The 23,853-nt window shown below is 36.8% G+C and overlaps 1 protein-coding gene across 1 annotated transcript in view; it reads right to left on the reverse strand.

The window, feature by feature from the left end:
- The window catches only part of NUP205 (nucleoporin 205), a 45,136-nt gene that overhangs the window by 4,283 nt on the left and 17,000 nt on the right, over positions 1-23,853 (reverse strand). Inside the window, exons 15-38 of the mRNA XM_014889849.2 lie at positions 23,161-23,370; positions 22,298-22,397; positions 20,677-20,814; positions 20,238-20,427; positions 19,427-19,547; positions 18,842-18,923; positions 18,259-18,423; positions 16,102-16,226; positions 15,058-15,172; positions 13,950-14,099; positions 12,880-12,954; positions 11,997-12,154; positions 10,913-10,993; positions 9,899-10,090; positions 8,056-8,326; positions 7,510-7,608; positions 6,204-6,352; positions 5,311-5,502; positions 4,411-4,532; positions 3,152-3,290; positions 2,814-2,940; positions 1,826-1,902; positions 899-1,027; positions 258-384 (exon numbers count right to left, since the gene is read on the reverse strand). Coding sequence (XP_014745335.2) covers positions 258-384; positions 899-1,027; positions 1,826-1,902; positions 2,814-2,940; positions 3,152-3,290; positions 4,411-4,532; positions 5,311-5,502; positions 6,204-6,352; positions 7,510-7,608; positions 8,056-8,326; positions 9,899-10,090; positions 10,913-10,993; positions 11,997-12,154; positions 12,880-12,954; positions 13,950-14,099; positions 15,058-15,172; positions 16,102-16,226; positions 18,259-18,423; positions 18,842-18,923; positions 19,427-19,547; positions 20,238-20,427; positions 20,677-20,814; positions 22,298-22,397; positions 23,161-23,370 — 3,334 coding nt within the window. The remainder of the gene's footprint in view (positions 1-257; positions 385-898; positions 1,028-1,825; positions 1,903-2,813; positions 2,941-3,151; positions 3,291-4,410; positions 4,533-5,310; positions 5,503-6,203; positions 6,353-7,509; positions 7,609-8,055; positions 8,327-9,898; positions 10,091-10,912; positions 10,994-11,996; positions 12,155-12,879; positions 12,955-13,949; positions 14,100-15,057; positions 15,173-16,101; positions 16,227-18,258; positions 18,424-18,841; positions 18,924-19,426; positions 19,548-20,237; positions 20,428-20,676; positions 20,815-22,297; positions 22,398-23,160; positions 23,371-23,853) is intronic.

Below are 23,853 nucleotides of genomic sequence, written 5' to 3' on the forward strand. Positions count from 1 at the left end.
ATACACATATTTCTTTACTGACATCTATTTCCAAGGCTATGAAAGAAAAAACAATTTGTTTTAACTAGGATTAGTTTCCTGATTTGGCTTAGCACAAGGTTGAACAAGCATGGACTCCAGAATGAGAGAGGGAGCAGCTACAGTATTGGCATAAAGTGACTCAGAGTATGTGAAACTACAGCCTCTGGTTCAACACTTTCTAGTAGCCCAAATGTCACACTATTCAGGCTCATAAAACAGCAAGTCAAAAATCTCACCCTGCCGAGGCCCATCACGGTTGGTTGACTCTGACAGGCTGGGAGTAAACAGACAAACAGTGTGCTGGAAACTGGGGGCGCTTTGCAACATCAGTGATTCACAGTATTCCATCACGTTTGCACAGATCTGCCAACGGGGGGAAAAGAAAAGACAGCATGTCAATTACAGTATCTACAGGCTTGGGAGCATTACATTTTACATGGACAAATGTCAGTGAACAACATGCTTTGTTCCTCTCTTCTCACCAGAATGCGATGATTCTATTTTCTGATCAGTTACAGACCCTCTTCTATTCCAAGTCTAGGATTTGCAATTTTGCCTCTTTCCCAAACCTGCTAGCTAAAATTTCTGGATAATTTTAAGTCCCCTTTGGCTTTAAGTTGGTGTTAGCCATTGCCCTCTATACACAGCTTTCATTTTGAAAATTTTGGCTCAATTTAAGCCTTCAAAATTCAGAGTTTAAAGGTTTCTAATGCAAATGTAAGTAAACACATTTTCAAGGGTTACTTTAAATAAAATGTGGACTCCTATACCACACTAAAACCAGTGTAGAGCATTACTACTATCACTTGAAATTATGATAACTAAACAAATCTGCACAGCAGGTAAAATGTTGAGACTCAAGGTTTTGTGTCCTTACCTGCTGCATAGCCAACTCAGTTTCATCCCTCTTGTTCACTCTGTCTCCTGCTGCATTATCATCTTGCAACTTGAACTGACGTAGCCTGTCTGATCCTCCAAACCGACTCAGAAGTCCTAAGCACTGCCGCTGCCATAAGAAATGAACAGTTAAATTACCATCTCAACAAATGAAGTCTACAATTATTTTCACTTAAGTGATACATGTCTGTTAAAACGCAGTATTCATAAAGCAGTGCAGATATAAGTTATAGCACTTAGTAAACAATATTTAAGTTTTTAGTGTTTTAACTTACTTTAATTTAGAAATTAATGGCACCCTAGAACACTGCCAATGAGAAATTTGTGCACTTGTGAATTGCATTCCTTTTCTTGTGTCTCTTTCAGACTATTATACAGAAAACTATCAATGATAGTTTAGGTTTACCCATTCCCACACCTAAAACACCTTTACCTACATAGACAGACAAAATCTGAAGTAGAGTACAAAAAATAATTCAGTAACAAATAAATCAACCACTAGCATGTCTCATACACCAAATTGCTGAGCTGGAGACATGCTTGTGGCCAAAGTCGTAACAGACTGTTCCTGAATTATTTTGCATGCTTTGGTGTTGGCTTCAAATTCTTCTCTTCACGTAAGTCCTAAGCCACAAAGGAAAACAAAGTCCCTGATGCAATCCTGATGTTGCCAAATGTTTTCTCTTCTACTGGACAGGGAAGTGTGGGGAGACACAAAAAAAAACCAAACAGACCACAAAAACCCCATCCCACTCCCACAAAAAAACCCTCAAACTATCACACAGTGTTCTTCATGCTGGAAAACATATCTTTCTCAACTGCTACTATTCAAAGTAAAAAACCAGAAAGAAACACATCTAGATAGCAAATTCTAAAAGGACATGGGTTAACTATATGACTTTATTACCTGAAATCGCCCGATGTGTCCTTGTAGCTCCATCTGTGTCCCTTCATTAACATCCACGTCCAGCTCATTCAATACTCCTGATAAAAGACACAGCCATTAAATAACTGGGGTTTTTTAACAGATTTATGAAGTATATATATTTAAATACAAGCAGTGATCAGAAATATTTCAGCCAAACATTCAACCTGTATTTTGCATCTTTTTTGAGCAAAACATTCAGATATGAATGCAGCTACCAGGAGATGCATGAGAGCATGTAGCTTAATGTTCTGCTAAGTAATCAAATGGGGGCAAGGAGGGAGGCTGGCATGGAAATTACAGCTGTTGTGCAAAGCTCTGTATACTGTAAGTAAAGAGGCACCTGGGCTTAAACTACAGCTCTGCACTCTTTCTACTGTAGTCAGACATGTCACCTGAACAAAGAAAACCATTAAATCAAAATAGAGAAGTTATTTTGAACGGGTAAGCATGCAGAAGAAACCACCATATCCATCACAAAGCCCTTTGTGAAGGTAAGTCACCAAAGAGAAATGGTAGTATGCTAATCTGCAGTGCTTTCCCCCTGGGAAACTTTACATTTTAAATAAATAAGAACAGAGAAGACATTTAAAAAATGGGTATGCAAACAATTTCCTCAGTTACAGAACTCATTGAATGAACATTGTTTTTTGAAGATACCACAGATACTTTGAGCACTTCTATTTGCAAATCACCTCCAAAACAAAAAGTATTTAGTGTGAGGTAGCATGAAGAAAACGGAAAGTCAGATACATATGGGTAAGAGCACTGTGTCTACTGCAAATCCACCATATTTACTTCAAGAAAAGTTATTTAACATTTCTTTAGTTTTCTCAGAGCTCTAAATGTAAAAAAAAAGAAAGTATCTGTATTAGCATCGATATTCTTTTCTGTCTTACTGTTTCTTTACAAAAAACAAAGCTTGAGATTCGTGCAGATAGGGTTGAGACTTCAAAACTGCAGCTCTTACCAGGCAATGCTGCCTTGCTGATTATTCCTGTCAGGGAGGCCAGCTCCTGGAGAGATCCAACACTTATATCTTGACACCTCAGGATCGCCTGGATAGTATCTGAATGGGAAATTAGGAACTGCAAAACCTGCATCAGAAGAAAAAAAGAAAATACGAATGACTCAAAATTTAATGGCGAGCAGAGAAGAAGTAATGCTTCGGAAGAATTTAAAAGACCTCGTGTACCAGTGAGGATGGGATTTAAAAAAAAAAAAACCAACGTACTATCAGAGCAAAGGCACATATAATTTCTTTGAATGAGCAATAGTAGTGATATTCGAGCATGTTTTGGAACTTACCTGTCCCGCTGCTTGCAAGTGTTGTGCCATGCTGGATGTGAGGATAACTTGGCACAGCTGAAGAGCTGGAAGAAGAATCTGACGATAACGTTCCACTGGAGCAGGAATGAAGACCGGGGGATCTCTCATTGCATACATTCTTAGGAGGTTTAAAAAGAAGAGAGAAAAAAAAGATAAAGAGTGCAAGAAAAGTGAAGTCCACTAGTGAGGCAGAGCCTCAGCCTACATCTAGAGTGGTTACTCTAATCTTGAGTGACAAGCCTAATCCTGAGTGATTACTCAGGAACCTATAAACATTCATATTTCAATAAGACGTCTAGACCTGAAGTGAGTTTATATTGGAAAAGCAACACATTTATGATACACAGCTGCTGCCAGACATTTTCTTTAAGCAGGAAAAATGACTTCTTTGTATTATGCTACACTAAACCAGGTAACTTTGTTGCAGAAATACAATACCTGCTTACTGATATACAAAACTAGGTATTCTCAAATATTTTAGGAAGAGTTGTGCTTAATTCTAAAGCAACTGTTAAATGCAGTTCTCCACAAATGTCCTGTAGGTTTTATACAATCTTATTATGTCTACTTGGAACTTTCAAATAGTATACCTTGTCTAAGTCTTAAATTTTTCCAGTGTTTGAACTCCCAGTGTGTCACTAAGAAGTGTAAGTTTAAAACAAGGACCAAAGCTTAAAATCAACCCAGGCAATTCCTCCTAAATATGGAATTTCCTTCTCTGAGTTCTTCTCTCAATCACTTCACAATACTAACATGGCAACATATCAAGAAACTTGCCAAGCAATATATAACTGTGAGTATTTTTTTTTTAAACATGACATAAAATATTCCTGAAATAGCATTTAATTCACTGCTCTCTCAATGCTTTAAGGTGGAGGACAAACTCTGCACTGCACCAACTGCAAAGCCCCCATAATAAGTTTACAGTGTAGGATGTTTTTCAAACACCAGTATAAATTATTTAATAATAATACATTAATAATTTTTATCCAAGATATCAAATAAATTTTTATGTAGTCTAAGTAATTAGCATGCAACTACAACCTCATACCCACATCTGAAATTTTCTTCTGAATGAAAGGTAGCTTTAAACTGATCTGATAAGTTTAAGAAACATACACACAAAGAATAAACCCATAAATCATTACTCAAAAAATCATGAGGCTATAGAAAGATGTGATGTGCTTCCAGGAAGACTGTATTATCGTTTCACCATCAGCCAGGGAAACAACACTTACCCCTGATGGTCTGTTTCAGGTCGCATGTCATAAACCTGGCACTGCGCCAGCCGCACAATCACACCAGACCGCAACAGCTCTAACGCACCTTGCTGACTTTTGGCTACTCGAGTGAGGAATGCCTACACAAGAGTAGAGAAGGTTGAGTTTTGAGATGCACAATGAGACTAATAACGTCTACTTTCTCACTTGATTGTAGCATCATTTCAAATATATTATTTTAGTAAAATATCCCTAAGGAATACCTGCAGTGCAGGTGGCTCAGCGTGTAGCTGTGGTGCAGCTGCAGATTGAGCTCTCGGTGGCAGGAGCCCCAGAGGGGCAAGAGCTGTAAACCACCCTTTGCAAAACAAAAGGGCACGAGGCACATGGGGCACCAATCAGAGGACTGGACAGGAGGACCAGACACTCAGAGACACGGCAGAAGACTCAGCTGGAAGATCCCAGACTGATTCACACAGGCTGCTGAGGGTATGAAAACCCAGGGGTTCTTTTGTTCAGGGTCCCTCCTCAGAGGCACCAGCTCGAGATCTTATTCTGCTGTTGCACCATGATTAAGTCATTTTAAGGATCCAGATGTCTGAGACTGCCCTGGGAAACCTGGGGTTAAACCAGTAAGGAAACCTGGTCTGAGTGTGTGAGTGTGGTGAGAACAGGGGGTCCAGTGGGGCACCCATCAGTCACTGGAGCCACTCGCTGTGAAAGGGTTTTGGTCCCAGCAGGTAAAGTCTCTGGTGGTGCAAGTGTGACTGCCAGTGCTCTTGAACGGTCAGTCAGGAAAGCCTCCTTAACACTGTCTCTGAGTACAATCAGTGCAAAATGTAGACAAACAATTTTTACTAAAAAGCAAAATTAAAAAATAAACACTGTAACACAGAATCATTTCTTAAGTGCTGTTACCATTTTGGACTCATAGGTGTACAGTGCCTTAAGCAGAGGGGGCTGAGGTGTGAGCAAGCTCTGAAGGGCCAGATCATCATCTGCCAGGCTATCCACAAGCACCTTCAGGTAGCCACTATTTGAGAGATACAACAGCCACTGCTGCTGCTTGTCTACTGAAACAATGTGATCCAGTAAAGCCAATGCCAGCATCTGGGATGAGGAAAGAAAAACAAACAAATCGAAACAGAATTAAACCTATAATGAGATTTTAAATAAATACCTAGAAATTTGAAATGCTAAGCAGTTTCTTCTAACAGTTTCTTATAAGCAGAATGCATTTCTTCACTACAACTGCAATCATTTATGTGAAAAATATTTTAAGATTTCTTGACACTAGTATAGTATAAGCCAAGCACCTTTCTCTACTGTTCTTTTAAAAAGCATTACAGATATTGTTGACCAATAGCTAAGGCAAAAAATTTTAATGAAGTATTGCCTCAATCACAATTACTATTTATAACTAGTTTGCCTTCTGACTAGATTGTCAGCTACTGGCTACTATCAGAAATTATTTTGTCATGAAGTCACATCTTCCTAAGGTGACTAAGTCCATAACTTAAAACTACTAACAAATAACTGTCAAAGAGGTCCCTACCTACATCTTTTGCAGCAGAGCTTTCTACCGTTATTTTTAAACAACAGGACACATAGCCTTGTTTAGAAAAACAATAATATGCATGTATAGCTCTCCTTTCAGCAGTTTGAAGGATGAGTGGGAGTACAGAAACATGAAACAGATCCAGTATCTACAGAAATGTTCTAGTTCTACCTCATGAAACTTCCCATCTCTGCACAGATGGTGTTCTTTAAAATAGACAGAACAGCAATTTTAGAAGAATAGATTCATTTACCCGGCCTATCTCATGGCCATCACAAGCATCACGACAGACAACCTCCATCAGAGCTGCCCCATAACTCTCAATAGTTGCCATGTTTTCCCGTTGCAATTTACTAAACACATCTTCAGGAGCTGTCAAATGTTCCCACATAGTTTTTTTAGCTGTAAAAAGAAAATAAAACAAAAAATGAAAATATTCAAAGATAGGCATCTTAGCATTAGCTTAGCTACAGGTGATGCTACATCCCTCAGGGCATTCTCTCTATACCTTGCAACAGAAATGCCCCAAACAATGGTCAAGGGTTTTTAAATGAACTGCAAATGTCTTACAAATCCACTCTTCCTTGAATATCATACAGACCAGCCAGAGCAAAAAGTGTGGTCCTGTATACATCCATCACCCTTGTGAACAGTCTGTCTAAAATAATTCAAATGTTCAGTACTTGTTACAAAGATAAACCAATAGGCCTAAAACTGGAAGTGTTCAAGGCCAGGTTGGATGAGGCTTTGAGCAACTGGTTTGGTGTCCCTACCCATGGCAGAGGGTTAGAATGAGATAATTTCAAAGGTCCCTTGCAATCCAAACCATCCCAGAATTCTATGAACTTTCACTGGGACCAAAGCATTCAGTCTGAGCTAAGTTAACAAGGTGACTTAAATGGGAGAGAATGAAACCAAAGTCAGTCATACACTTCAAAGGGGTCATAACAAATTCATAGTTTGTCTTTTTTCTTTTCTACTGCAGCTCAAAACACAGACCAAGTAAAAGTCTGCATGCAGGTACTAGCCCCAAGATTTTTTCTCAATTCTTGTCTGAGCTCTAAATAATTATTAGAAATACTAACAATTCAAGTATTTTAGCCATTCACAGAGAGAATGTGATACTTGACCGTAAGGACTCTCAGATAAATAGTAACTCTGGTTGGCTTATTTTTTGCTTATTTTTTGGGAGGTCATGGTGGTGGGGTGTGTGTGAGGCTTTTAAATGTGTTTCCTGTCTAGGAGGATCTTCAGACAAAGGAAGAGAAAGGGTATGAAATAATCCTTGGGATTTGTTTCGAGGTTTTTTTATGTGGTTGGTGTTTTGCACTTTTTTTTGCTTTGGAATTTGTTTTGGTTGTTGTGGGGTTTTTTAACAGGATCACTATGGTACGAGTGTACATAAAGATGTGAAGGCATAAACAATTCATTTCAGAGGCTCTTGGAGCAAGATGCTTTCCATCTGTTTCCAGAAGACAATTCAGCATGCAGAAACTGTACTCTCCAGGGTTTAATAACAACTTATTTTTTGATCTTTTCCAAATACAGTTGGACCATACCTGCTTCTAAAGTGTCTGGTTCATCTGGTCTCTGGGCAATCTGCAAATAATAGAGCAGTGATCCATAAAGGTGAGTCCTCACTCTCTGGAAGCCACCACCTATTAACAAGAAGCATTCACAATTACAACCAAACAAATGCAAATTCCATAACATCATCTTCCACTGACACTTAATTTAACTTTCCTATGGCAGTGCTTGCAAAAATAAATAAAACAACTAGATTCCTTAAGGTGAAGTTCTACTGTTTGCATAAAAGTGTATTTATGAGTAAACTCAACATGCTTATGCTGTTCCAAAAGAATGACAATATGAAATTCTCTTTACAGTCATTTACATATCTCTCCTCTGTTTATTGTTCAGATTTTTTTTTAAAGTGTTTGCTAATTTTTTTGTTATTAACATCACTTACATCTATACTAATCATGTAAGATCCCCCTAACTGACTGTGACAAAAATCTTCACTGCAGTATCTGAAAGCAGGTCAGGCCACCTTTTTACTCTTGGCAGTTGGAATTCACATACACACCCTGTAAAAGTCAACATACCTGTTTTCAAAATGAAATCCAGCAGCTTTTTTAAGATGATGTGGAGAGAGGAGTCACCAACGGAAGCAAAACCCATGGATATGCTCTCAGAGCCAGGTGATGAGGTAAAAGAACCATCCAGCATCAAGACATATTGGGACTGTCCTGCCATAGGGAGTGCAAGTGGCTGTTTCTGCTCTGTTTTCACAGACTGGCTCAGGTGGGCAGTCAGGGTGAACACAGCCCCTGCCACCACTGGCATCAACTCCTGAGCTGCATCATCATCGAGGATCTTAATACAGAAGTAGAAAGAAAAAAAAATAAGGCCAAAGGAAAAAATGTTTTAAAAGTGTCTGATTTCATGAGTTATTCAAGCAATTAAATTAGTCTCTCACAACTATTTAATTTATGTATGCATAAGGATTTCATTAACATGACAGTATTTGAAACACATCAAAATCAGTAATGCCAGAAACTTGTTTAGAAACTCAAGTTGAATATATTTTAATTGAAAAGATCATTAGCCTTCTGGTTTTTTAAATCACAGGCAGGCTGATAATCAAATCAGGATGGCAGAAAGGGAAGAAATGTGTTGACATTTGAGATGCTTTATTAGTAAAAAATATCTAAACCTAAGCAAGGGTACTTTCTTTGCTATACAGCTATTTTATTACCATTAAAAATATGAAGGTACTGCTTTAAAAACCCAAAGGGCTGAGCATCAAAGGAGCATTAAGACAATGGCAAAAAATACTAACAAGAAGTTTGTACTGTTTTTATTCACTCTATTATTTAGAAGGTAAATCTGGTATCTTTATCACTAATACTGAAGGAGCTTTCCTCTTAAGCAATATAGCAAATTTGAACAGTAGTTTAATTATTTTCAATAGACAGTAACAATTTTTTTTCTCAACTTCACAGAAGTTTTCACCAAGGTGTTACAGAAAATTGAGAGTCTGGAATTCCCTCTTTGTAAAGATTTTAGGAAAGAAATTTATTCAGCTAGTGAAGGCCTTCCTTGTTTCCTGTTTGTAAATTTAGTTCAAATAAAAAGCAAAACCAGCACTCCACTAAAAATATGTAACTTTTAGGTAACTCCTACAGAAGAAAATAATGGAAGTAATAAAATCAAAACCCAAAAAGGTTTCTTTTTTCCTTGACAAGATATAACATTTTTATATACGTGTCTCAAAACAAAACTCTATTAATCAGAACTATAAATCATGTAACTCCCACAATAAAGCAAAAAAATAATAATGCCCCAGCAGACTAAAAAGTACAATAATCCTTCATTAAATTTTGCCTTTTAGAATGGATGGGTCAGTAGTGACTATCTAGTCCGTCTCAAAAATAATTACCATAACTCAGCAGTAAGAAACTCTCACATTTCCAAAAGCCCTTCTAATTGCAAAATCTTTAGTTTTTCTATTATGAAGCTTCATTCAACTCCTTAATTTTTCAAAAGCAGCAGCAGTAGGATTTGCTGTGAGTTGTCTAAACTCAGTAAATTAGCAAATGCTGCAGTTTGCATTCAGCGTTTAGTAAGTTCTTCTTTATTTCTCATCAAAGCAGGCTGTTTCTTTCCACACACCTTTTCCAGACTACCAGCATGCTGGATGATACTGAAATGCCTCTGAAATATCACAATATATGGTTCACAGTTCAACAGCAGTTATACAAGAATACAGAGTATCCCCTTTGTTCAAAGTGCATTCAACTTCAGCCTAACAGCAATCAGAAAACTAAAAAGAATACTATATGCAGACAAAATATTTTTGGATTACAATCAAAATTGCAGCACTTTCACATAAAAAGATGCAGCAACAAAGTTCAAGGAGAGGGTTGATTTCCAGCAGAGCACTACCTTGTCATGCACATCCTGCAACAGATCCCGGATGATCAGCTGCCTGTCCTCAGCCTGTATGAGATCCTGGGGGCATGCAGTGAGTATGATTTCCACCAGCTGTCTCCACGACTCCAGGGCATGCCTCTTGGCATGGAGGCACTGCAGCAGCTTGTTCCTCTCCACTACGTACTGCAGGATAGTGTTGATCTCCTGAGAACCCGCCACAAAGAAACTCAGTTACAATGTGCTAGAAGAAAGCAATTGCAAATACAGACTTCAAGATGACAATTTTATCTATTTGTAGTAATCTTCAGAATAAAATGTTAAGTCTTCAGCTTACTAGAAACAAGCTGCTATTACTACTTTAACAAAGTAGCCCATTCCATTTCTGAGCTGCTTTTCACAGGGCAGACATGAATGTCTCAGTCTCACAGCGAAAAAAACTGACCAGGAAATGATTTTCTAGCACTTTAAAATTGAAACAAAAACAACTATGAAAAATCTATTTGTGCCTTTTTTCCCATTTAGTCCAAGTCATTTCTCCTTTATCCTTTGCATCCATTTAACCAATTTCAACTTAATTTAAAGGATGGCAGGAAACTCAGAAAATAACTGATCTCCAAGCTCACTGAAACTATATCTGTGTAGAAAAAAAGGAGAAATAAATCAGCATCCCCAGTGAGAAAAAGACAAAATGATCTTGGCCATAAGATGAACACCCTGTACTTGTCAACAGCCAACTTTGATATCAGTGTGTAACTGCTTTCTGTATGGTGGGGTGGAAGCTGCAATTGCTATCACTAATGGGGAGGGAAGAGGTTGAAGAAAAAAAGAACTCCAGGCCAACTGTTTAGAGAAAAGTATGGTAAAAACTACCTTAGCTTATCAATTTTGGGCTTTTTGTCTTCAGGAATTACTATCTCTAAGTTAGTACTCAAATCCAGAATCATTTATAGTAAAGCTTAGTGCTTGACAGGATATGAAATCCACCAAGAGCAACAACAAACAGTAATTAACTTTTTCTGTACTTACCTCCATAAGTAAAGGTCTCTGGCCTATTGCTGCCATTCCTTGAAGGGCATTGACTTCTGCAACCAGAACTCTGTGAACGTACTGAAATTAAAAGGGAAACTTTAAGGATGATCTGGTTTAATCTGGCAGGTAGGTAAACACCACACAGCAATTCACTCCCTGCCCCAGTGGGGTAGGGGAGAGAATTGGGGGAAAAATAAAGTAACATTTGTGGGCTGAGTTAAAGACAGTTTAATAGGACAGAAAAGGAAAGCAAGGGGGAATATTACAACATTTAGATTAATACAAATAAGGGATGCACAAATGCAAATGCTCACTACCTGTCAACTGCTGCCCAGCCAGTTCCTGAGCAGCAGCCCACAGCCAGCTTTTCCCTTTGTTTATACACAGAGTATATGATATGATATGATATGATATGATATGATATGATATGATATGATATGATATGATATGATATGGAACTTTGGCAAGTTTTGGGCCAGCTGTTCTGGCTGTGTCTCTTCCCAGCTTCCTGTGCCCACATCTTACTCATCAAGAAGCTGAACAATCCTTCACTATGTAAATATTGCTTAAGAACAACTAAAGGGTCAAAGTGTTAGGAACATTACTCCCATCCTAAATCCAAAACACAATACTATACCAGCTAGTATGAAGAAAATTACCGGTATTTGAGCCAAAACCAGGACAAGTGACAAAGGAGATGTATTTGTACCTCCTAAAAGAACCTAGGAGATAGCTACATAGTGACAGATGCAACAGATGGACTGAGATTCCAAGAAGTTTTACTCATTTTTTTAGGGTCACAAATTTTTCAGAATTATTTATAATACACTTGGCAAATATTTATCACAATGTGACACAATCTTAAGCTTCCAAGAACTACTGCAGTACACAACAATATTGCACATCTAATTGTGTACACATATGTAGTGCTAGATAGTTCTGTACTGGAACCAAAGAAATGCATATCTGAAGCATACACCTTTTATGTAAAAGTAAGTTTTAAAGTATTATTAACACAATGATTTTTTTTATTAAGATATAAAATAGCAAATGCAACTTGAAAACAAAGACCAGTGCTAACCTTGACATTGCAGACCACTTGTCCACGTGCATTCTTGTGCTCACAATTAGCAATGACTTGCTCAATTTGAGCCCGATCAAAAAAATCCAGTTGCAAAGGCTCTGGAATGTCCTGACTGAAGTCAATTGAATCCAGGATATTTAAGATCTTTCTGCGTACTGGAAATGCAAATCAAATTGTATTCAGAAGTATAAAGGGGAAACCAAAAAATTAACAAAAAGATTTGTAAAAAAAATAAATTTGTAAGCCTAAATCATCATCTTAATGTGTAAAGTTTCAAAAGAAAGCATTAAATCTTCAGAAAGTGTTATCAATCTATGTAACAGGTTTAAAAGGATTTTCTAAGGCCTTAAATTCTTAAGATGTCTTATATTCTCTCCTGTAGCATATGCATGTCATCCAATATTTACAAAAAGAAGACTAATTTTTTCTCTTAAATGAAACCAGGCTGGTTTTCAATTATAACCAGTGCAGCCTTCTGTTAAGAAACCACAAAGAATCTGAATTTATTTATTTATCTAAGACTTATATTCTTTGCAGCGAAAATTCAAATACATTCAGCCTTAGCAACAGTGTCACTGTTTCTACTGTTAGCAAAAAATTTGATAGACTGCCACTCTCCCATTTCATCCTTGCACAGATACTTAAACACACTCCTCAAACTGCCTTTCCAGTTCAGTGTTTTTCATTCACTCCAACCAACTGTACCAAGGTTCTTTAATTTATTTTTTTCCCCACACTAAACAAAATTGTTTCATGTACTGCTGCTGCTTAGAACACCTATTACTTTCCTTTCCAAGGTGTCCTTTCTGGAGGTGGCCCTCCAGCCTGTTCAGGAGCAGATACACTTTACTGATAAATAATCAACAGTCATAACAGTTACCTTTAGAAGCAGTGTCAAAATGGAGAAATCCACTGACTGATCGACTTTCATCTTCCATCCCTCCTTCACCATCAGCTGAAGGTAATAAAACATACTAAATAAATGACAACAAACCAAATCTAAGTGAAAAATATGACCTACTTTATTAATAGTGAAAGACAGAGCACAGTGATAAATTGATAAACCTTTCACTATAAAGTCTTCTAATACAACATAGTCTTGAACTGTTAATCAAATGAAAACAATATTTACCTGACAAAAGCTATCCAATTATTATACACTGATCAGAAAATACTAGAAATGCTTAAATAGACATCCCACTCTCTGGTCTGAACAATGCAGTTGGATAGACACCATAAAATGAGTAGCATATCTGAACACAGCTTCCCGTACTCAGATCCCCACAAGGATGAAGAGAGTGTTCAGGCTGATAAAAGGGAAAACACCATACTGCACTAGCTTGTTAAAATATCTTCCACTTATTCTAATTTTTTCATGTAAAGAGTTTTATTACCATCTGGTTTTATTTTTCTTGATTTACTTCTACCTTGTTCTAAAACTCTGAAATCTTGCCTTCATCGCATTTTACACCACATTGAGATGAAATATCACTTTTGTGATGCTATAATGTTAAAAGCAAAATTGACCAGTAGCTACTATCTTCTGCAAGAGAGGTTTGAGAGCTTGTGACAGACACTAAGACTGAGAAACTCTGTCAAACTGTTTACCAAGGAAGACCCTCCACCTTCTCTATATTGTAATGATTCTGAACAGCAGCTCAAAATAAATTATTCTATAATTTAATTATTTTAATTATTTTTTAATATTCCTCCCTCCTACCTCATAAACTGTTTTTAATTTTTCTATCAGCAATGAACAAAATGATGCTCTGATTTCTTTCACTTTGGAGTCTACAATTACCATCATCTTTCTTCCCGTATCACCAGTGCCAATTCCACACCTGCTACCACAAATGAACTGTCACAAGCTTATGAGGAAAAGAATTCAAATGAAGAGTCTCATTGTCCATTTATTCCAGCCTATTTACCCTCACCAGAAGTTCCTCTTACCCAGGTATGGTTTCACAGGCATGTCATCGAGCAGCAGATGCAGCAGTCTCTGAGTGTGGGAGCGCTGGCGGTTCAGCGATGTCACTCGCATTTCTATAGCTGCAGTCTTCATTAGCCAAGACATCTGGTTGAGGGTTGAAATCTCGTGTTCTGGATGGGGATAAGGCAGCAATTACAAAACTGAGCATAAGTAATATTACTTACTGCAAGGAAACAATTTTTCACTTGAGAAAGCTTTTAGAGGATGTCATTAGTTATTATTTGCTTACGAGACAAAAGACAGAGATCTGACAAAAGCCAATAAATGAACATGTGGTTATTTTGAAAACAAATCACACACATACATGCAATAAGCATATACACATACACAACAAAACTGGATACAACCTGCTAGAACAGTCATTGAGAAGAATGCAGTGCTTCATCAGCCAATAGGTCAGCTACAATTTCAGTAAAAATAACCAGACATTTACCCAAGTGAACTGTAGCTTTAATCAAAATTGGTGAGACCAGAACATGGGTCTCCTAGAATCTTTCTATATTTATCTAATTTAGATTCCTAAGTTATATAATAATCATCTAAAGAACTTCATACATGCTGGATGCATGTACTTGGATATTAAGTTTACTGTCATTGAACAAAAGACTGATGGCTAAGCATTTGATAAACTACATTTATTCAGTTTAAGACACCTGAGAAATATTAATTTGAAATATAAAACATATCTACTAGCTTAAAATAAGCGACACAGGTGGTTACAACCATCAGCCTTATATTCCCTTGGTTCTCTATAAAACTCTTTCTTTTCAGTAATTTTTTTTTCTGTAGCATGATCTAACAAAATTACAGTGATAATTGCATATAGATTAGGATGTGGTTCTGGAGACTTGGTGAATTCCAAACTAACAGTCCTTTCCAAAAGTTCAGCACTAATAATCTGAACTTCTTAAGTAAGAAGAGCTCAATTTTTGCAGAGTTAAACGATTAGCAGAGCCTGCAATCAATTCAGTTTAATAATGCTACCCGTGTTTCTTCTTTCACTCCTAGGGAGTCAATACATGCATTGAATTTTAAGCATGCACAATCTTATCATAGCATAAAAATTACCTTTGATAGAAAATGGCAAGTACTGAAGCTGAGTGAATAAGAAATCCTGACTGGTCCTCAGATATCTCATAGTTGGACCTGAAGTGTCAGAGCATGCACACAACTGATAGATCACCTGACAATCAAAAACAGTAGATATCCATGTACAGAATTTATTGTAAAAACAAACCAACCACCAAATCAAAAGAAGTATAACACTGTTCTAGTGTTCAAACAATATTACCAGTATTTACAGTAAGTTTTGCATCAGCTTTCTTCAAAGTTGAACATATTATTTGTAACAGATGCTGAATTATGATATTAAAGGACTATCAGCATGTAGATGACCACAATAGCGATTTGGTCACAAATGACAGTAGCTGGGCCTGTTTGTTCAACTCACTTTAAAACAAGTCTTTTTCTGTCTGCATGTCCACCAAGACAGGAAAGGTAACAAAATTTCCCTGCTTCTACAGAACTGCTTTTTGCTTTTAATAACGTTTAAAATCCTTTCTAGAGCCCATGGATTTTCAACATGATGCAAGTGTGGAATCAACTGATTCTATGATTTAAGTGCAAGCATCAGCTACCTTGCACATCTGTCTAAACTCAGCTGTCTCCCCCACCTGACCCTCTCAGCCACACATATGTACATTCTCTCACAGCTACAGAATAAACCAGAGAATTTCACTGGCTTAGTTGGAATTTTATGTTATTTGCTTTCATACTACACATCCAAAATTAAAAAAAAAAGAAAAAATTGGCATATGTCGCAATGAACTTAAAGGCTGACCAAAAATATTTAGGTTTAATTTTGTAAGCATGACCTAATTCCAAGTTTCTGACATAAGTGCAAATCCTTTGATTTCTGTGATGCTGCAAGGTATTTTTTTAAACAGAAGAAGGTAAAATAGAAAGAGTTCAATGTATACAAAAACCTAACATATTAATTTTAAAAATGAAACTATTATCAGTCATCAACCATCTGTGTTCACCAACCAAGAAGTAGCTAATTTAATTTAGAGTCTACTTTCAGTATATGCCAACAGAAAATACTGTGAATACCTGGTAACAGAGCTCTGCAAGATGGGGAGATTCCTGAACTGCTGTAGGCCCATTCCTTGTTTCAGTACCCTTCTCCAGTATGTTCAAAATAGCATGAAGGCAAGTCCGTGGGCAACCCAAGACACCTGAAAAGAGAAAAATAACTTGTTCTTGATCTTACCTTTCTCCATAGCCAACATAGGTCAAGTACACAGAAATACAGAGCCTAAATTGTTCAGATACCCTGTGCTACACTATACTGCTCCACACAGCTGCAGCAAAAACATCCAGCAAAGTTTTATCACCATTACTTAAAATCAAAGAAGGAACCATGTTTCAGCAAAATCCCAATGAAAATATTGATAGTTAGTCTGTAGGCTTTTGAGATGCTAGTGAATCAATTTGAACTCTTGCTTTTATACTTTTAAATGAAGAGCCATTTGACAGTTTCAAATAACAGCTTTTAAAAATTCCTGTCTTATTTTACAAATGCAGCCATTATATGACTAATTCTCCTAAAGGCACCTGACGCTGCAACCAAGGGGAATAGGGAATAGATTTTAATACTGAAGTCAAAATCCTGTCTTTTCGCATTCTTCCTTTAGCCAATTAATTCTTTAATCCATCCAGAAGGAGGTCCTGAAGCAAAAGTAAAAACGTTGATAACTGGAGTTCTTACAGGGGAAATAACCTCCTCTGTTTGAACATGTATAATTTATGCTTTAGCAGGAAATTATTATCCTGAGGTAAATGTCTTACAGTTATTATTTCTTCACATTATTAACAAGATAATTGAAAGATGTGAGCAAGGTCTCTCACACCTTTGAGACAGATTTCCTCATCACTGACCTAACATATGATGCCCTGTAAAAATGTGTGGGTGCAGATCAGTTACCTGTATTATGTAACTACTGAATTTCACAATATCTGAAGTAATAAAATTCACGTCCTATCTACTCTGCATTTAGAACTATGAAGAACTAAGAACTTCTGGGCCATAGCATTCAAAACAAACCTAAAGACAATGAGAAATATTCTTCTCAAAAAACTAAAACAAAATTATTGAATGTTTGTTCAAGCTTGTTTATATAAAATATCCTTTAGAACAGTTGAGAAATAACACTGCATTTCAGACTGGAAGGGATACCATGGCATCTCAACACCAAAGTACTGCTAGCTATGATATCAGACCATTGCTCATGGCTTTAGACATTGGGTCTTGAAAACTTCCAAACATGATGACTGCATGACCTCTATAGCCAACCTGCTTCACCATCTTCTGGTGAAAAAATTTCTCCTATATCCAAATTGAGCCTCTCTTGTTTCATTTTATGCCCACTGCCTCTCATCTTCCTCCCACACTCCTCTGAAGAGTCTGGTTTTATCCTGTCATTTATGTCTTTGCAGGTATTCAAAGGTTTCAATTAAGTCCCCTCAGAGCCTTTCTCTTTTCCAGACTTCCCTCAGCTTCTCCTCACAGGCTGAATAATCCAGTTTCCTGACCATCTCTGCTGGACTTCTCAGTCTGTTTTGTAAAATACCAATTAGAAATTGAGGAGGTTAACAAGACACATAGTAACATGCTATTATTCTCACCAATTCAATTTCAAAGCAGCAAGAGTGATATTTCTAAAGTTTGCATTATCATATATATATAATTAACATATTTATATATTCCTAGCACTAGTATGAAACCCCACATGTTCTAAAAGGTTTTCTTCTATAACAGTAAAAAACAAAACTGGTTTTCTTCTATAAATAATTTAAACAGGAATTTGAGGAAGGACAGAACAATAGCTAAGAAGCAGAACAAGTTCAAAGTGACAATCTCTTTTGTAGGTTCACATGTTGTCTTATGTATTTGGATCATCAAATCAACTTCTTTGTATTAGGGACACAACTATGCTGTATTTCACTTCTAAATTACTATTTTCCCCCACAATTCTAATTTCAAGTCTGTTTCAAAATTCAACATAAACAAAGAATCAAATCCTAAAGTTGTTTAAATGATGTATTTGAGTATTAATACATCTTTTCATATAGCTTTTGGGGACTTGAACAAGGTCTGCTGTTTTATTCTTAAATTGAAGAGCAACTGCTTTTCCCCATGAACTTCCCAATAAATATTCTCGGTGTTGTTAACAGAACTGATTAAATGGCAGATCAACCTCTCCATACCTGGATCTTGCAAATTTGTGGTGCTGACAGGTTTCTTTAGTTCAAATCCCAAGAGATACAGAGCTAGGCTGGGAGGACTGCACTCAAGAGAAGTGATAAGAAGATTCAGAATATGGATCCTTGTTTCATGATGGATTTGTGCCCGCTTCTTCTCTGGCTCCAGCTCTTGATTAGAAAAAGAAAAGAAAAAGGAGAAAAAAGCATATATGGTGACTAATGAAGTAAAAGAATCCATCAATCTTCAGTGTCTTCATGTTTAATACAAGAATGTTGAGAGATCAACTTTTATTACTGCAAAGAAATACAAGAACAAAATTCCAAATTACTGTTAATAGAGCAATAAATAATATATCCAAAGCAATGTTAAATACCTGTCTTCTGAAAATGGACTCAGTTTGGAGTTGGCTCATCATGGACATGCTTTAACAAAACATAGATGCTTTGCATTCTGTTAAAGGTCAATTCCACAGAAAGCAGAGGAAGATGTTTTCCTGACTAATAAGCACTTTTTACACCTCTTTCATTAATTTCATTCCATGCAAAAGACAACTGTTTAAGCCATTTTAAGAAGCCTTTTACATACCCTCATCTGGATTAATCAATTCTTCTGCATCTTCATTGTCTAAACATTCCACAAATCCAGCCATCAGCTTCTGGCTAACACTCTGTATTCAACCATGGAAGGATGGAAATGAAGACAGTTTTAAGAGTACTAAACCAAATATTTTTCATAATTCCCTTCATGTAAATTGACAGAACTTCTAGACAAAAATTATATCATCTACGTAATAAGCAAGAGTTAAAGAGTCACAGCTGTTCAAAGAACAGGTTAGTAATTAGCCAGAGAACAGAAAAAAGCAATCTACTGTTGTCACATATGCTAAATTATTCTCACAGATTGAAGACTATAAAGTCACAAAAAGATCTCCCTATCTCAAAGAATATTGCCCTTTTTCTTCTTGAAAATATTCATGATTTTGCTTTTTTCAATTAATGAAGTAATTGCGTTTCCAATGCCATAGTAAAAGACATTTTATATGTGGGTAAATATAAAATAAAATATAGTTTTAATGTATTTGACATAGAAACCCATCCTTTAAAGATATATTATGAAGTCCCAGTATTTCCATCAGTTTCTCTTTCCAGATTCAAAGAAACAGATACTTACCTGATCATGTGTGAAATCACCAACTAGTTTTATCTGGATGTTGGAATTATCAGAAATACAGCACAAAATCTTGGCACTCTCAAAAGCTAGTTCAGGATTGCTGTTTCCATGGTAAAGATACCTTCAAAGACATAAGAGTATGGCAACGAAATTGTTGAGAATTTAACTTTTTAAAGATGGTAATGCACAGATAAGAAAACAAACAATATTTAGAACTAAATCATTTACAAATCAAATGACATGAGATGAGATGAGATATCATTAAACCTTCAAAGAAAATTTCCCTCTGTATGAAACTCTGAATGCCCCTCCATTGGGAGAGATGAGTAGGTTGAGCAGGGATAATAACCTTTCCTGAAATTTTTATCATTCTTTTCATCCAAAATCTACATTAAACACTGCTGCATAACTTAAAACAACTGCTTGCAGGTATTTAATACAGTAAATAATGGACAATACTGTAAAACACAGCCAACAACCAAATTCATTTAACTCTCACATTCTGTGACAACCAAAGTCTGGGGCAAAACGAAATTATATGCAAGGGAATCACTGAACATAAGGTAGACAGGAAGAAATCATGAGAGGGAGAAAATTCAGAAAGAAAAACTATAAATACAGATCCCAATCTTGTACTAGACAATCACAGATTATACCACCTGTGAAGACATCTCCCCTCACTAACAAGAAAAAAATTAATGAGATGCTCTATGTCAACAGGAGCACTGACTAGTGAAACCAATGAAAAGATCCAGGATCCAAACACTTCTGTGCCTCCAAAACTCTTCCCTTCTCAGTACTTTGTACATACCTAGCAATATTCACCACATGATCTGCCTTTTTAGTGCGAGGATTGATTCCTTGAAGCAGCTGCTCCAGTGGTGTGACAATAAGGGAAAGGTGGCTCTCCCGCAAGAGATCCATAAAAATATTCTCCTTCTGTAGGGTTAAGTCTAGAAGCGCAAGGCAATACTGTACAGCTTTCTCTAAATGCTTCTTGCCTGCAATGCACAGAGAACATGAGAGTTACAAAGGAGCAGGTAAATGGACTACATTTATAAATGTCATTCATCAAGCCTTGTACCAAGGAAAAAAACCTGTCAGTTGTTTACCAGTAGGAAAACTTCCCCCAAAATAGGATTTTTATATGCAAGAGATACAACATCAAGTTACAGATATGCAGTGTTAGCTTTAAATCCTACTTACTATACATTTTAACTTCACATGAAAAATGAATTCTAGACACGTACCAGGAAATGGAGCGTAAGTATCAAGCTGCTTAACCCCTTCTTCTAGCAAACTAAGGCAAAGTTCCAGCATTGGGGACTCATTCAACAGATGATACATCAAATTAAATCCAGGTGGTTTATACGCTATTATTTCTTCTCCTAAAGACAGAAGGAGTAAAATAAAAAATACAATCTCCAATAAAAACCCCTTTTATTACTCAAGTTACCATAAGCTACAAAACATAACAGCCCTCATGGTTCTAAGCAACAACCTCTGTACAGTCTTCAGAGATTTTCTTTATATGGAAGCCATTCAGGAAATTTTAGAAGTTTGGGAAGAGTTGTAAAAGCAATTACCATTACTTTTCAATATCTAATAGCACAATTTCAAATTTAACCCCAAGCAGATCAGACCAAAAAGAAACTAGAAAAAGTTTACATCCTCCCCAAACCTGCACAAAGACCCTGAATGAGGAAAAAAGCATTTCCAGAAGTCAAAGAGAATGTCCACTGAACCCCTGGTCCTCACAGTAGAGATAAACTCCCATAACAATGTATGCAGAAATGAAACTATTAGCCTCAGATTCAACGACCTTCATGATATGAAATAAAAGGAGAAGACTAATGCTTTAATTTACCTAGGCTCTTCATAAAGTGTGGTAGATAAAAGCAGGAAAACAGTAAGAATCTTTTGTAACACGCAAGTGAGAACAAGGGTACAGGTTTTTTTTGCATCAGTTTTAAAAATGCCCTTCTTCCATTCATTCCTTATGTGCCACTCCACCACACACCAACAGACAAGCCATGCCACTGTGGAGCCACACACTGAATCTGTCCGAAAAATGCACCTACTCAAAACTAGATTAACTATTAATCGTGGAACCCACAAATAATCATACAAGTAGAATGATTAGCTGAGGACAGGAACAAGCTAACAAATTCTCTGAGCTAGTTATGCTGCCAAGTACTCTTTGTCAAAGCTTGAGGCACAGAGCCCTTCCAATTCTACAGTTGTTTTCAATTAAAAAGTGGTTCTCACAGCACTGCTACAAGAAAATCCACAGGCATCATGATTGAATTCATGATAAGAAACTTTGTTTCAAGAAAAAAAAATTAGAGCCCAAATAAGCCTTGGATTTACTATAATGAGGCAACTGTAATCTACCTTAGCCTTTTAAAGAATAGATGTTCAGAATTAATTGACTTCAGGTTACAATTTCATTGCTGTCTGCTTTCAATAATTCATATATCAACAATATTAAAGGTTATCTCAAATACAATGACACCTTTAAATTAACCCTACATATAATGGTGATTTAGATATGGACCAAAGAAGTCCAGAGGAACAAGGCAAAACTGAGGTGCTGTTCAAGTGTCAAAGTTGCTCTTCAACCAAATCACAAATGAAAGAGATAGAAGTTATCCTCCTAGCAGAGACAGGGAGGTAGAAAATAGTGTACATGAAGACCTACTGCAATGCAGATCTGAATACTACGTGGAAAGCTTAACATCTTCCCATTTTGAAGTCCTGGTCTAGCTTTCCACCAGCTTATTTGCAATATTAAATAAGATCCCAAGATAGAGACAACAGAGCAAAACAAGCTACAATTCTGTTTGTCAGTGAACAAATGAACAAAGTAACCTTGTAACTCCACATATTGGTCCACAAAGTCTTCAAGCTGAGGTTCGTAGTCCCGCAATAATTTGTAGAACACTTCCAGAACTACCTCAGCTACTTCCCACTGCAGAAAATGAAAACACAAATCATACACAGATTAAGACTGATACTAAAGCAACAAGGCCAAGATGACGAAGAACACAACACACAGTGCAGTGATATACTGATTAGAATCGTGGCTAGTATTTCAAAATTAGATAGTCATGCCAACAACACTATACTTCATCATGTCAAATCATTTGAAAGCCCAAGCTCTCTTTCTGAAGTGAAAGGGAACACTGAAACAGATTTATTACCTGTTTTAGGCTCTATTATACAACATACATATTAGGATATTGTAACTATAAGCAATAAATAGTTTTTATTAGGTATACAGCTAAGAATAGATCAAGAATAGCCAGCTTCCAGGATACAGTTTAGCATGTGCTTTCATCCAGAAGTATTGCAAAACAGAGCCAAATTCCTTGGTTCAGCAAAGTCAGAAGTATTTTCTCAATGAGGTGACATTGAGAAAAGGACAAATCTGACTTGTAGATTTGGGCATGTCATGTTTAGAAGTCATTAGTCATGTAGTAGACTTGCAGAATCCTGTACAGCAAATTGAAATTTAGGAATATAAACTTCATTGGAAAAAGACACTTTATACAGGCTCCTTTGAAGTATATCCTGACCCATGAGTTGAAATACCACCTCTCTACAGAATCAAAACACTATCAAGCACTCTAGGTTACTTTTGCTACATCAAACCTGCACAGCTTTCCCAAACAGATCTAAGGCACATCAACAACCATATCCTAAGAAAAACAATGTTTTCAAACAAAAATTACTTTTTCAGCAGCTCTCCGGTAAGCTCTGGTGCGGAATCGGAGAAACACAGAGTCCCTGAGGAACTGGAGGTAGGGATCAAAGCCTGGAGGGCGGAGCCCTGCTCCCAAGTTAGCTGGGAATGAACTCTCCACCAGCGTGCTGATGAGCCGACAGAAGGCGCGAGTTAAAGGATATTCCTCACATCGGGACTCAATCTCATTCAATTCAACCTTCCCAGGAGGACAGCAAAAAAAGGAGACAAATCACAGATTTTGGGGGAGGAAGAAACATGTGAGAAGTAACATATTAGCATCATCTGTGGATTACTTTACAGTGTCTACAGTACAACACAAACAGAGCAAAAGCAGCAAAGCATCACTACTGTTATTTCAGTTCGGCAGCACACATTCATTCCTTTCTCAGCTACTAGAAGATATGCCTCAACATTTACCCACTTTGCTTTTAATTTACCACTGTTGTTAGAAGCAAAGCAAGCTGTTCAAAGATGTAACAAAAGTGAGTCCAATTTAGGAAGAAGTGTTTATGAGGAACTTGAGGGTTTAGATGCAGTTCTGTTACTAATATGAAGCTGAACTAGGCGTTACAATGGATAAAATTTTCCAGAAATTATAAGCAGGCTTGAAAGTAAAACACAAAGTAGTGAAACAAGTGTGTCTATTAGAAAAGTTTCCCATGGACACAGCAGGAGAGGC

The sequence above is a fragment of the Sturnus vulgaris genome, chromosome 5 (assembly GCF_052056855.1).
Source record: "Sturnus vulgaris isolate bStuVul1 chromosome 5, bStuVul1.hap1, whole genome shotgun sequence".
NCBI classification, from domain to species: domain Eukaryota; kingdom Metazoa; phylum Chordata; class Aves; order Passeriformes; family Sturnidae; genus Sturnus; species Sturnus vulgaris.